The sequence below is a fragment of the Rutilus rutilus genome (genome assembly GCF_951802725.1).
Source record: "Rutilus rutilus genome assembly, chromosome: 20".
Lineage (NCBI taxonomy): Eukaryota > Metazoa > Chordata > Actinopteri > Cypriniformes > Leuciscidae > Rutilus > Rutilus rutilus.
In genome coordinates, this window is record NC_140225.1 from 35,248,940 (window position 1) to 35,262,003 (window position 13,064).

The 13,064-nt window shown below is 43.8% G+C and overlaps 1 protein-coding gene across 5 annotated transcripts in view; it reads left to right on the forward strand.

The window, feature by feature from the left end:
- The first annotated feature begins 4,318 nt into the window (after window positions 1-4,318).
- The window catches only part of ccdc88ab (coiled-coil domain containing 88Ab), a 97,005-nt gene continuing 88,259 nt past the window's right edge, over window positions 4,319-13,064 (forward strand). For all 5 annotated transcript variants that reach the window (XR_014625552.1, XM_084390765.1, XM_084390764.1 and 2 more), the window contains exons 1-2: window positions 4,319-4,722; window positions 4,822-4,919. Coding sequence is in view for 4 of the 5 variants with exons in the window: in XM_084390765.1 (XP_084246891.1) it covers window positions 4,663-4,722; window positions 4,822-4,919 (158 nt within the window). In the remaining variant the exon portion in view is untranslated. The remainder of the gene's footprint in view (window positions 4,723-4,821; window positions 4,920-13,064) is intronic.

The window sequence follows — 13,064 nt, forward strand, 5'->3', positions numbered from 1 at the left end:
AATATTTAGTGTGTAAACTGCTCTGAAGGGAAATGTTTGTAACTCACAGTGACAGGCAGATTGTATAATCCTAGTATGCTCTTTTTGAACATAAGCATACACCAGTCACACAGCATGTGAAAGGTCCTCCCTCAACTGAAGACATTTAACTGCCCCATTATGTGATTTTAAAGGTTGCTAATGTTGTTTTGGATTCTCCTACAGAAGGTTTATATGCATCCAAGGTATACAAACACACAAAAAACACACATTTCCTCATAATCTCCATTGCAGTATCAGCTCTTTTCTCTCAGTGTCTGAAACGGTTCGTTCGAGGATTCAGTCTCTCTAAGCCCCGCCTCTCTGAGAGCTGCTCTGCTCTGATTGGTCAGAAAGGAAACACTCATCATCATATCTGAATCTCAGCTCTTGATTCACAGTAGGTGCGTTTCCATTACAGATTTGCGCAATTTCTATTTTTTTTCTAAATAAACGATGGTGAAATGATGGCGTTTCCGTTAACCGATGTTATGCGACTAAAACGTATTTTTCCCTCTGGCGAGAACTCATTCCAGTGGCGATGAATGTTGCTAGGGTTATATATGGCAGCGCCACACTAGCCATTATTATTAGTCGAAGGAGATAGGCGTGTTATCCAAGCGTTTATGGTAAGGAACGACTCTTAAAGCTGCACATGTACACTCCCGTACTCCCTCATCTGCATCCAGGTCTTGAGGCCATTTCTTTGAGGTTTAGAATTCAGGATTCCTGTAATTCTTTTGTCTTTTATGAGTTCTGTCCAAACACACCGCGTCATTGCGTCAGGTGACTGTAAATGCGCACAAACTGTTTCCATTGCAGTTTTGCTAAATATTTCTGTCGAGTTGCCTGAAAAACCTCCTCATGCGAGCGGAAAAACTTTTTTGTGATAAATGGGAGTTTTTGTGAAAATAACGCGTTTCAATTAAGCGTATTTTCAATTTTCAATTTCAATTTGCGCAATTTGAAGGGAAATGGAAACGTGGCTAGTGATACGAACGGTAACGATGGCGAGGGTTTTACCGTATCGGTCTCATCAAAGTGGATTTGCTTTGTCAGCAGAAAACAGTGTCTTCTCGACACGAACAACACGAACCAAACTCTTCAGTCTCAGATACACTACAGTGTTTGAGGGCGGGGCTAAGAGACGCTGCTCAGCCAATCAAGACCAGAGACAGTTTTGCATAATGCAAAACTGTCTTATTAAATTAGACAAAAAAGAATGATTGATTGCAATGTCTAGTTCTGATTCTAAACAGCTGACTGTAAACACATGATTGCTGAAATGTTATACTGGTAAGGGTGTTTTAGCTTTCCTTTCCATCAGATTCACCTCAGATATTTGTAAGCGTCTGTTCGTTCTTTCCAATCCCAGGCCGAGGTATGGAATAATTGTGATGTACACCTCAACCCTGATGATTTCTTGACGTGTTCCTGAAGGTTGGGATGTGGTTTTATCCAATAGTTTCCTCCTCATACAGATTTCACACGAGTGTTGCTAACACGCATCGCTGTCCGTCACTCTCAAGCGTGCCGCACAAGCCCTGAAAAGTGAAGCCAAAGCGTCTCGATCGCCCCCCGGTGGCTGGTCCTAGTATAGGTCATAAGCCCCGCCTCCCCGTGTTATTCAATGGGACGTGAGACCAACTAAATAATTAAATTACACTTCAAATATCTTTTTTCCAAAGCTGGTTTCTTTCATTTGCTGTCGTTTTTTATCACGCTGATGTAAGTTCAAGTGTCTGTTTCTAAAATAAGTTGGTTTTTAGTTAGTTACGTGATGCTATAAAAACGGTGGTGTAACGTCATGATTGACAGCTGTGATTGACAGGCTGTCTGAGTGACGTAGTCACTGAAGCACCAACGGACATTGCGCAGATCCTGTGCTGGAAAGAACTTGATTTCTGCTCGATGACAACAAGAATAACCCATAATAATGGAGTGCTTTTTGTTTGGAATGATAATAAACACATTTACTACACAGACTGGCTTGCTTTTACATGTATGCCCAATCGATGACGGCTTTGGGTTTCTCTGTGTCACTCGAGTGGGGCAGCGCGATCCTGCGATGCCAGCTTAAGGACTGCATTTCCCCGAGTGCTGCTCCCTGCAGAGCCAGATGATCTCATTTCCTCCTCTCTCTACATGTAATGGGTGGGGCTTGACCTAGTCTAGCTCCTCCTCTCTCTACATGTAATGGGTGGGGCTTGACCTAGTCTAGCTCCTCCTCTCTCTACATGTAATGGGTGGGGCTTGACCTTGTCCAGCTCCTCCTCTCTCTACATGTAATGGGTGGGGCTTGACCTAGTCTAGAGGTAATAAATATTAATTGTAGTAATTACTATAATTACTGTAATAAAAATAGCAGTTTTAGTATTGCAGGATCAGGCGAATAAGAGCGGCTCACACACACACTGTTGTCTCTGCACACACACATCTCCGCATCAGCAGGACCTGCACCTGGAGAGCGACAGGTGGCCGATTGCCCTGAACCATCTGTCCGTCCGTAAACACACTCTCAGTGTGCTGAGGATCACACTCTACAGACGCCTGTGACGCCAGAGGAACTACTGTCTGACACTACTTACATGAGAATCAGTTACGAAATTATGAAAATGAGAAACATCTGTTAAATGTGACACATGAGCACGTTTATGCAGAAATGATGAGGCCCATTATAACCTCTTCAAACCAACTAAGTTAAGATTTTATATTATTATTTATAAATACCCAAGATCATTTGATTTCATGTTATTGTCACCACAACAAATCATGTCAAATTACACTGTCAGTGTGGCTGTGGACGTGTAACGTCTAATTCACTTTTTTATAATCTTTGTTTTTTTCTATTGATTCATCTTAAAATGAGTAATCAAAAATCTCTATCACAGTGTTAATATTGTAATCAAATACGGACTTCCTCAGACAACACTAGCTGTGAAAAATGTGAGATGCGACTAACCTGGTTAGGTTTAACCTCTGTTATTGTGCAAGTTTGCATTTATAGTTTCTTCTTAACACCACTGTATGTTCTCCAGCTGTTGCTTTGTTAGACTATCATTAATTCATGCAGATATTGTCCCATTTCACATTTCCGAGTTTCTCAGAAGCGGAACTCGTCATAGTTGGGTAAACTTCTACAGCGGTGAATGGGAGAATACATTACATATATTTTTTGTGTTCCCGTTTGCTCAAATACCAGAAGAAAAACTCAACAATAGTGTTTTCACAACTTTCAAATAGAGAAAGAGAGATTAATAACAGAAGAGAGGATGTCAACTTACTCACTCCCACAGCATTTACTCGTTTTTGTAATTTGATTCAAAGCCAAAGGTAATATAATTCTAAGTAGCTATAGTGTTATAAATGTACATACATTAAATATATATAGAAAATAAAAAAGTTGCAGGATTTACGATGCGATGATCGTTAAAACGCGTCATCACAGTCAGTGAAAGGGTCCGTAAGGCTAAACTCTTTAACTTTTTGTGAGTCATAATTTCTACTTAATAATTTCTGTAATAATTGCAACTTTTACGACATCATTTTGACTTTAGAATCTATGATTTACAAAAGCATTTTTCCTTATGTGGCGGGAATGGACTTCCACGTGACTCGCAATCATAGGTTAGTAAATAAAAATGTAAGTTATTTGCTTGAAGCCACGAGATGTCACTAACGATTCATTTGACAAGAGCTTCATATATTTTCTGTCCACATATCGTCAATTAATCTATTTTGTTTTATTATATTATTGGCTCCTGTGAGTCGAGCGCGCGCCGCTTCGTTATTTTCTCCGTGTCGGTTTATAACGGTTCATCATTTCACAATCGTGTGTGTGTGTGTGTGTGTGTGTGTCAAACTCAGTCAACGTTTCCAGACTTCCTCCCTCCGGATGTCGCCTAGTAAGGGAGCATCGGGCGCACAGTGGGCGTGTTCGCAATGTCATACTCCTAGTCTGCAGTGTGTATCACAGCTACTGCCCCGTCATGCGCATACAGGACCTGTGAATGAAATAAAAAGCGGTATTTATGTCTGAGATGAGATGATGACTGGACAGGTAATTTCGCATACTCATGTTCATCCGTTCCAGTCGCTGTTTATTAGTGCAGCCTGTAGTGTAGTGCGCTTCGGGCGTGTCATTCACATTCATTTGATATATTCTGTTATTCTTTCTTTATATTGAATTTACAGTAGAGGAATACAGAGTCAAACTAAACCCACCCATCTGGTGACCCCCGGTGTGTGTGGCGGAAGTGTGCAGTAAATCAGTGCCCTCGGTAGTGTGTTTGCTGTAGACAGGCGGCGCTTTGTTTCAGTCACACACACACACGCGCTCGACGCGCCCCGCACACTTCCCGCTGGAAGCTCGACACGTCACGGCGAATCTAACGGAAAACAACGTCTTTTCTCTCGGGATGAAGGGAGAGTTCGCGCCGCTGGTCTGACGGAGGACACGCGCGGGATTTCCTCTCAGAGAGCCGGGGCTCGGGCTCGGGGTTCGGGCTCGGAACTGCAGGATTCTCCCGCACTCCTGCTGCGGGATCTGGAGGAATAACACGCGATGGATGTCGACAGAATGAGCGCGTTATAAACACACTCCTTCCCAGAACTCTGCCGCTTTATTCCCACTCGACGGACACGATGGAGGAGGTTTTCACGGCTTTGTTGGAGGATTTTCTGCAGTCTCCTCTGGTGTGCTGGGTGAGCGCGCGCTTCATCAGATCGTCTGTGTGTGTGTGTGTGTGTGTGTGTGTGTTATGTGCTGCGCGTTCATGTGTGTGTGTGTGTGTGTGTTTGCAGGTGAAGACTGTCTCTCGGCTCCCCTCGGATGGCTCTCATCTGTCGGAGTTCATGACTTTAGTGGACGGGGTTTATCTGAACGACATCATGATTCAGATGTGAGTACAAACAGATGCGCGTTACCGAGAGTGAAGATCTGGAAACACTTCATAATCCGCACTTACCATCAGCTGATCAATCTTACATTAGTCTAATACAGATCTATACATACACACATATAGGATGAAATCAGGCTGGTTATACATGTGACTTGTACAGTATCATCATCACAACTGTGATTGGGCCGCAGATGATCACATGACTGATGTTTGTGATTATGGGTGTCATATTGCTTTTATACAACAGTTCAATAAGTCAGTAACACAAACAGTGCAGCCAATCAGATTTGAGGATCACAACTATCTGTTTAGTCACCGGCTGCTTCTGATTGGTCAATCCAGCTAAATCAGATATCAGATCTTCATTAGTGTGATTAATGCAGTGATGTTTTAATGAACATGTTTGTGTAAGATGTAGTAAGTGTTCCAGTTTAGTGACCCTTCAGTGTGTGTGTTCACTGTATCACACCAGCCGTTACTGTACATGAACATCAGTGTATCCGCAGTGTGGCGTGTGTGTGTGTGTGTGTGTTCACTGGCTGTCATCTGTGATGATTGTGTATTCACTGACGGATTCATGTGTGTGTGATGTGTTCAGCTGCTACACACACACACACACACACACACACACACAAGTGCATGATTGTTCCGCTCACTGACGCCTGTGTGAGCAGCAGTGTGTGTGTTGTGTGAGAGTAGCAGTGTGTGTGTGTGAGTGTGTGTACTTGTACAACTATCTTTGTGAGGACTAGTTTGAGTGTTAGCCCAGTGGAGTGAGGACAGAGAGAGTAAAGGACATGTTGGCCGGTCCTCAGTTTCCGAGAGCCTTTAAAGGCTGTTTGAGGGTCAAGACTTGGTTTTAGGGATAAGGTTATAATGAGGTTAAGGGTCGGGTTAGGGTCAGGGGTCGGGTTAGGCACTTAGTTGTGATGGGTAAGGTTAGGGGAAGCGGCTAGAGATTGTATTGTGTCAATGAATGTCCTCCTCATAAAGATAGATGTACAAGAATGTGTGTGTGTGTGTGTGTGAGCAGTTAGTTCATTGCCCACTCTGGTCTTAAAAGTGACTGTTTTCTGAATGCAGTGATGCTGGGAAATGCAGCTTTAATGATGCGGTGTAATAATCACAGCGGTGTGTGTGTGTGTGTGTGTGTGTGTGTGTGTGTGTGTGCTGGTCTGGAGGAGTATGATAGTGATGCGTCACACAGAATTCATCAGTAAAATGATGATGATTATGATAACAGTTGCCACAGATTACAGCATTATATTTATTTCACTACATTGCAGTGTGCGTTTGCAGTGTGCGTTTGCAGTGTGCGTTTGCAGTGTGTGTTTGCAGTGTGCGTTTGCAGTGTGTGTTTGCAGTGTGCGTTTGCAGTGTGTGTTTGCAGTGTGCGTTTGCAGTGTGCGTTTGCAGTGTGCGTTTGCAGTGTGTGTTTGCAGTGTGCGTTTGCAGTGTGCGTTTGCAGTGTGCGTTTGCAGTGTGTGTTTGCAGTGTGCGTTTGCAGTGTGTGTTTGCAGTGTGTGTTTGCAGTGTGCGTTTGCAGTGTTGAGTGCATGAACGCAACAGCCAATCAGAGGAGCTTGTGAATCCCCTCATCATAACAGCGCACACGTAGATCACAGGGATGGGCACGGGTACTTGAGTACTCGTACGGTTCTTACTAACAATCTATATCATTTCCGTCCCATCTCAAATCTTCCATTTATTTCAAAAAGTCTTGAAAAAGCAGTGGCAGCACAGGGTCATGCGCTCCTGAGCAATAATAACGTGTATGAGTGTGTTCAGTCAGGGTTTGGTTCTGAGCGTAGCACGGAAGCCGCCCTAGCCGAGTAACTGATGATATGATATTGACCGTTTATCTGATATTGGTATCACTGGTATACCTTATGCCTGGTTCACTTCATACCTTTCCAGGGTTTTTCCTGGGTCAAAATTGGTCTTCGGTGGTGGCTGACCGACATGGTCATCCACACACAGCAAAGAGTACTCTAGTACCCACATGATCCGCAAGCCCAATATTGACAATAAATGTTAAATTTAAAATAAATACAAAGAAACAGTTTGTGATTTTTTTCTTAAAATTCGTTATAATAATTCGTTACATTTATATAGCGCTTTTTCTGAGACCTCAAAGCGCTTTACATAGATGGGGGAATCTCCTCAACCACCACCAATGTGCAGCATCCACTTGGATGATGCGACGGCAGCCATATTGCGCCAGAACGCCCACCACACACCAGCTTACTGGTGGAGAGGAGACAGTGATGAAGACAATCAGTATATGAAAATATACTGTATAAAAGTATATACTTTTCAGTATATTAAAGAAAAGAAAGTAATTAAATGAACAAATATGAAAATAAAACAAAACATAGACTTCACTGTATAAATTATACATCGATTTTCTCTTTGCATTTTGTTGTCTTATTAGGGATAGTTCTCCTAAAAATTCAAATTATCATAATTTACTCTCTCAAGTTGTTTTAAACTCGAATAAGTTTCTTTCTTCTGTTGAAAATAAAAGTTATTTGGAAGATTGTGGGTAACCAAACAGTTGATGTACCCCAGTGACTTCCATAGTATATTCTCCTATGAAAGTCAATGGGGATCAGCTACTGTTTGGATAGCCACATTCTTCAAAATATTAATATTAGAAAAATATTAGAAGGAAATTAATAGAGGATTGGAACAACATTAGAGTGCATTAATGATGAGATCATTTTTATTTTTGGGTGAACTATCCCTTTAAGGACAAGCGGCAGCGTGTTTACTATAACTACTGTCCCTTTAAGAGTTGCGCGCGACGCGTCTAATATACACGCATTTGACAAGCAGATTTTCTCTCAATTTTCTCAAGTTTGCTTTCACTTTAGACATAACCGACTTTGTTTATAAACCTTGTGTGTATTTAACAGAATAAGCACAATAAGACTCGAAAGATAACTTGGTCCAGTATCCAGGCGCTGGTAGACAGGCTTTTAGTGCATGTGAGCTTCACAGCACACGTCAGAACAGCGCATCAGCACGCGAATTAAATGTTTAACCGACCATTAAGGCATTAAAGCACATGCAAGTTATGAACTGCAGTGTCCCGTTCCGCTGCGTTAACATTTATGTGAACATACGTCGCGTTGTTTAGTATGTTGGGAGGCGCCAGAACAGATATAGTGCACGATTCTACGATATTTCTTCAAAAGCAGATCGTGGAGACGTTTTAATCGTCCACGATCAAAAATCGTCATATCGCACACCCCTAAAAAACCACTTCAAACTGGATTGATTTTTTTTTTTTTTTTTTTTTGCGTTTATTTAAAGTTATGTCAGCTGCATGTGCGGAATGCTTGTCACAAGCTGCAACTTTTTTTGACTGCAATTCACACCCAGCGCTAATTCAGCAAAAAATTCTTCGAATGCACCACGTGAAACATGGATTCGGTCTTCCGACCTTTATGATCAGTTGATTTTGATGCGAGGGAGAGAGCAAAGACAGAACAGAACTGAAGACGGAGAGTGCCCGCGCGGGGGTGGGGCGCTGTGATCGTTCTCTCCGTCACTCCGTCAGTAGCCTGCTTCACTCGCAAAACCCAATTACTGATCAAATAAGGCTTTGGCGGGACAAAAAATCGTTTTGTCACAGTTTGTACAATAAAAAAAAATGTCTCTGTTAGCTGTGGTGTCCCCCAAGGCTCTGTCCTAGGTCCCCTATTGTTCCTAATCTACCTTCTCCCACTTGGCAATATCTTTTCCAAATTCTGTATTAAATTCCGCTGTTACGCTGATGATACACAGCTTGTATCTACAAACCCTGATTCCCTTCTCCCCCTGCCTGTCTTACCAGCTGCCTTCACGAAATACAGGTCTGGTTTTCTGCCAGCTTCCTCAAACTCAATGGGAGTAAGACTGAAGTACTCCTCATTGGCACTGATTCTACTCTCTCTAGGTCCTGCAGTTTTTCTTTATCCATTGACGGTTCTTCCGTTTCTCCTTCCCGCCCGGTTAGGAACTTTAGGAACAGCCCCCTTTCATTTGAAGCTCACATTAATAACATAACCAAGTCTTGTTATTTTCATCTCCGCAATATTGCTCGCCTCTGTCCATTTCTCACTCCGCGTAGTTCTGCTATTCTTGTTCATTCGCTTGTCACCTCTCGCATTGATTACTGTAATTCTCTTTTATCTGGTTTACCACACAAATCTCTGCATAAACTCCAGCTGATTCAGAATTCTGCAGCTCGTATCATAACCTGGACTCCATCTATTCAACATATTACATCATCACTCCAACATCTAAATTAGCTTCCTATCAAATCCCGGATTTAATTTTAAATTCTCCTCCTCACTTACAAATCTCTTCATTGCTCATCGCTCCACCTCTCAGATCTCCTACAGCCCTACACCCCTTCTGGAACTCTCCTCGCCTCTTCATTGCCCATCGCTCCACCTCTCAGATCTCCTACAGCCCTACACCCCTTCTGGAACTTTCCTCGCCTCTTCATTGCCCATCGCTCCACCTCTCAGATCTCCTACAGCCCTATACCCCTTCTGGAACTCTCCTCACCTCTTCATTGCCCATCGCTCCACCTCTCAGATCTCCTACAGCCCTACACCCCTTCTGGAACTCTCCTCGCCTCATCATTGCCCATCGCTCCACCTCTCAGATCTCCTACAGCCCTACACCCCTTCTGGAACTCTCCTCGCCTCTTCATTGCTCATCGCTCCACCTCTCAGATCTCCTACAGCCCTACTCCCCTTCTGGAACTCTCCTCGCCTCTTCATTGCTCATCGCTCCACCTCTCAGATCTCCTACAGCCCTACACCCCTTCTGGAACTCTCCTCGCCTCTTCATTGCCCATCGCTCCACCTCTCAGATCTCCTACAGCCCTACACCCCTTCTGGAACTCTCCTCACCTCTTCATTGCCCATCGCTCCACCTCTCAGATCTCCTACAGCCCTACACCCCTTCTGGAACTCTCCTCGCCTCTTCATTGCCCATCGCTCCACCTCTCAGATCTCCTACAGCCCTACACCCCTTCTGGAACTCTCCTCGCCTCTTCATTGCCCATCGCTCCACCTCTCAGATCTCCTACAGCCCTACACCCCTTCTGGAACTCTCCTCGCCTCTTCATTGCCCATCGCTCCACCTCTCAGATCTCCTACAGCCCTACACCCCTTCTGGAACTCTCCTTGCCTCTTCATTGCCCATCGCTCCACCTCTCAGATCTCCTACAGCCCTACACCCCTTCTGGAACTCTCAGAGCCTCTTCATTGCTCATCGCTCCACCTCTCAGATCTCCTACAGCCCTACACCCCTTCTGGAACTCTCAGAGCCTCTTCATTGCTCATCGCTCCACCTCTCAGATCTCCTACAGCCCTACTCCCCTTCTGGAACTCTCCTCGCCTCTTCATTGCTCATCGCTCCACCTCTCAGATCTCCTACAGCCCTACACCCCTTCTGGAACTCTCCTCGCCTCTTCATTGCCCATCGCTCCACCTCTCAGATCTCCTACAGCCCTACACCCCTTCTGGAACTCTCCTCACCTCTTCATTGCCCATCGCTCCACCTCTCAGATCTCCTACAGCCCTACACCCCTTCTGGAACTCTCCTCGCCTCTTCATTGCCCATCGCTCCACCTCTCAGATCTCCTACAGCCCTACACCCCTTCTGGAACTCTCCTCGCCTCTTCATTGCCCATCGCTCCACCTCTCAGATCTCCTACAGCCCTACACCCCTTCTGGAACTCTCCTCGCCTCTTCATTGCCCATCGCTCCACCTCTCAGATCTCCTACAGCCCTACACCCCTTCTGGAACTCTCAGAGCCTCTTCATTGCCCATCGCTCCACCTCTCAGATCTCCTACAGCCCTACACCCCTTCTGGAACTCTCCTTGCCTCTTCATTGCCCATCGCTCCACCTCTCAGATCTCCTACAGCCCTACACCCCTTCTGGAACTCTCCTCGCCTCTTCATTGCCCATCGCTCCACCTCTCAGATCTCCTACAGCCCTACACCCCTTCTGGAACTCTCCTCGCCTCTTCATTGCTCATCGCTCCACCTCTCAGATCTCCTACAGCCCTACACCCCTTCTGGAACTCTCCTCGCCTCTTCATTGCCCATCGCTCCACCTCTCAGATCTCCTACAGCCCTACACCCCTTCTGGAACTTTCCTCGCCTCTTCATTGCCCATCGCTCCACCTCTCAGATCTCCTACAGCCCTACACCCCTTCTGGAACTCTCAGAGCCTCTTCATTGCTCATCGCTCCACCTCTCAGATCTCCTACAGCCCTACACCCCTTCTGGAACTCTCCTCGCCTCTTCATTGCCCATCGCTCCACCTCTCAGATCTCCTACAGCCCTACACCCCTTCTGGAACTCTCCTCGCCTCTTCATTGCCCATCGCTCCACCTCTCAGATCTCCTACAGCCCTACACCCCTTCTGGAACTCTCCTCGCCTCTTCATTGCCCATCGCTCCACCTCTCAGATCTCCTACAGCCCTACACCCCTTCTGGAACTCTCCTCGCCTCTTCATTGCCCATCGCTCCACCTCTCAGATCTCCTACAGCCCTACACCCCTTCTGGAACTCTCAGAGCCTCTTCATTGCTCATCACTCCACTTTAGAAAGGCTTGATGGGCAAAAACATTGAGGATATTAATAATGCAGCGCTGTTATTTTGTTTGTTGTTATTTCTCATGTTTTTTAACAGGAAACCTATGTTTTATTTAAAGTTGTTTCTCGATATGGCTTCGAAAACGTGCAGTGATGACTTTAATCACTGTCTATCATGAGAAATAAAAATGAAGTGCAAGATGTGCAGCGCCAATTAACATGCCATATTCATCATTATCAGCGCTGTCAAGAGGAGAGCGCAGCCAGAGTTTCCCTTTCAAACCATAGACTGTAAAAAAACTAGATCACATGTGCATTTGTGTGCTTTTGAGCAGATGCAAGTTGTAATATTATGTTTATGTTATGCATCTAGGATATCTGATTATTAATCTCATAGGATGTGTCAAAGAACGGGTTTACTGGAGATCATTTACTCTTCAGCTTTACCTTTTAGAGGTTTCTTTCTCCATAATATTGATGCTAGTCAATAGCAGTTATAATGCTGCTAGCATAATCATAATCTAGCAGTTATTTTTTCTATTACATTCATGTTTTCATGTCATATTTTTATTTGTCAACATTAATTTCATAAATGTCTTAAAACATTTTAATTTTCATGATGGACACGCCCTTTTATTCTCGCTGGCGCTGAACTGATGTGATTATGATTGACAGCTTCAGTGATTATAAAGGCTCTTTCTCTCTATAATCCGGTCACACACTGAAGAATATGTGTGTTTTAGACCCAGAGTTAATCAGTTAAACAGTTAAATCATCTAGAGACGCTGAACACGATCACAGCGGTCACACACTCTGTGTGTGTGTGTGTGTGTGTGTGTGTGTGTGTGTGTGCTGCTCTTCACACACCAGAGATGTGTGTTTCTGTGGACCGTCTGATGATCTACTCTAGATCTTCACATCTTCTCCCTTTATTCAGATATTATTATAAATGTGTGACAGATTTAGTAGTCATATTGTGTAGTTGTGTTTGGAGTCGATGGTATTATTTATTTATAATAACGCAGTGAAACATGACAAACTGTGCAACATCATTTTCATTCAGGCTGTCAAACAAAGAAATGATGAACACATGCAAAACCAAGAGGGAACTGAATATTAATAACGGATTATGTTGAAGTCAGTGTTTGCTTTCTCCTGACTGCTTCTTGTTTTTCTATGCATTATTTTTGCATAGTAAAATTAAACCTGTAGCTGCAGTTTGCCTTTTTTGCCAGATAATGTTGTCAGATAAATAGCTTTAGTGTTTTGTTTTTCCTCCTTATTAAAAGTAATATTTTCCTCATATTCTGATGGTGTAATTGATCTTGTAGGGTCATTGAAACATGAATAATGAACATGCATCACAATAACCGGATCTGATGATGAGTAATTAGAGCTGCAGGATTATGAAACTAATCATAATTGTTGATTATTTCCCTTGATATTATAATTGTGATTGTTAAAGTTGATGAATGGAATTTACATTAAAATGCTGTAGAAACGAAGCAGGAGTGAAGACAGAAATGATCAGGGAAACA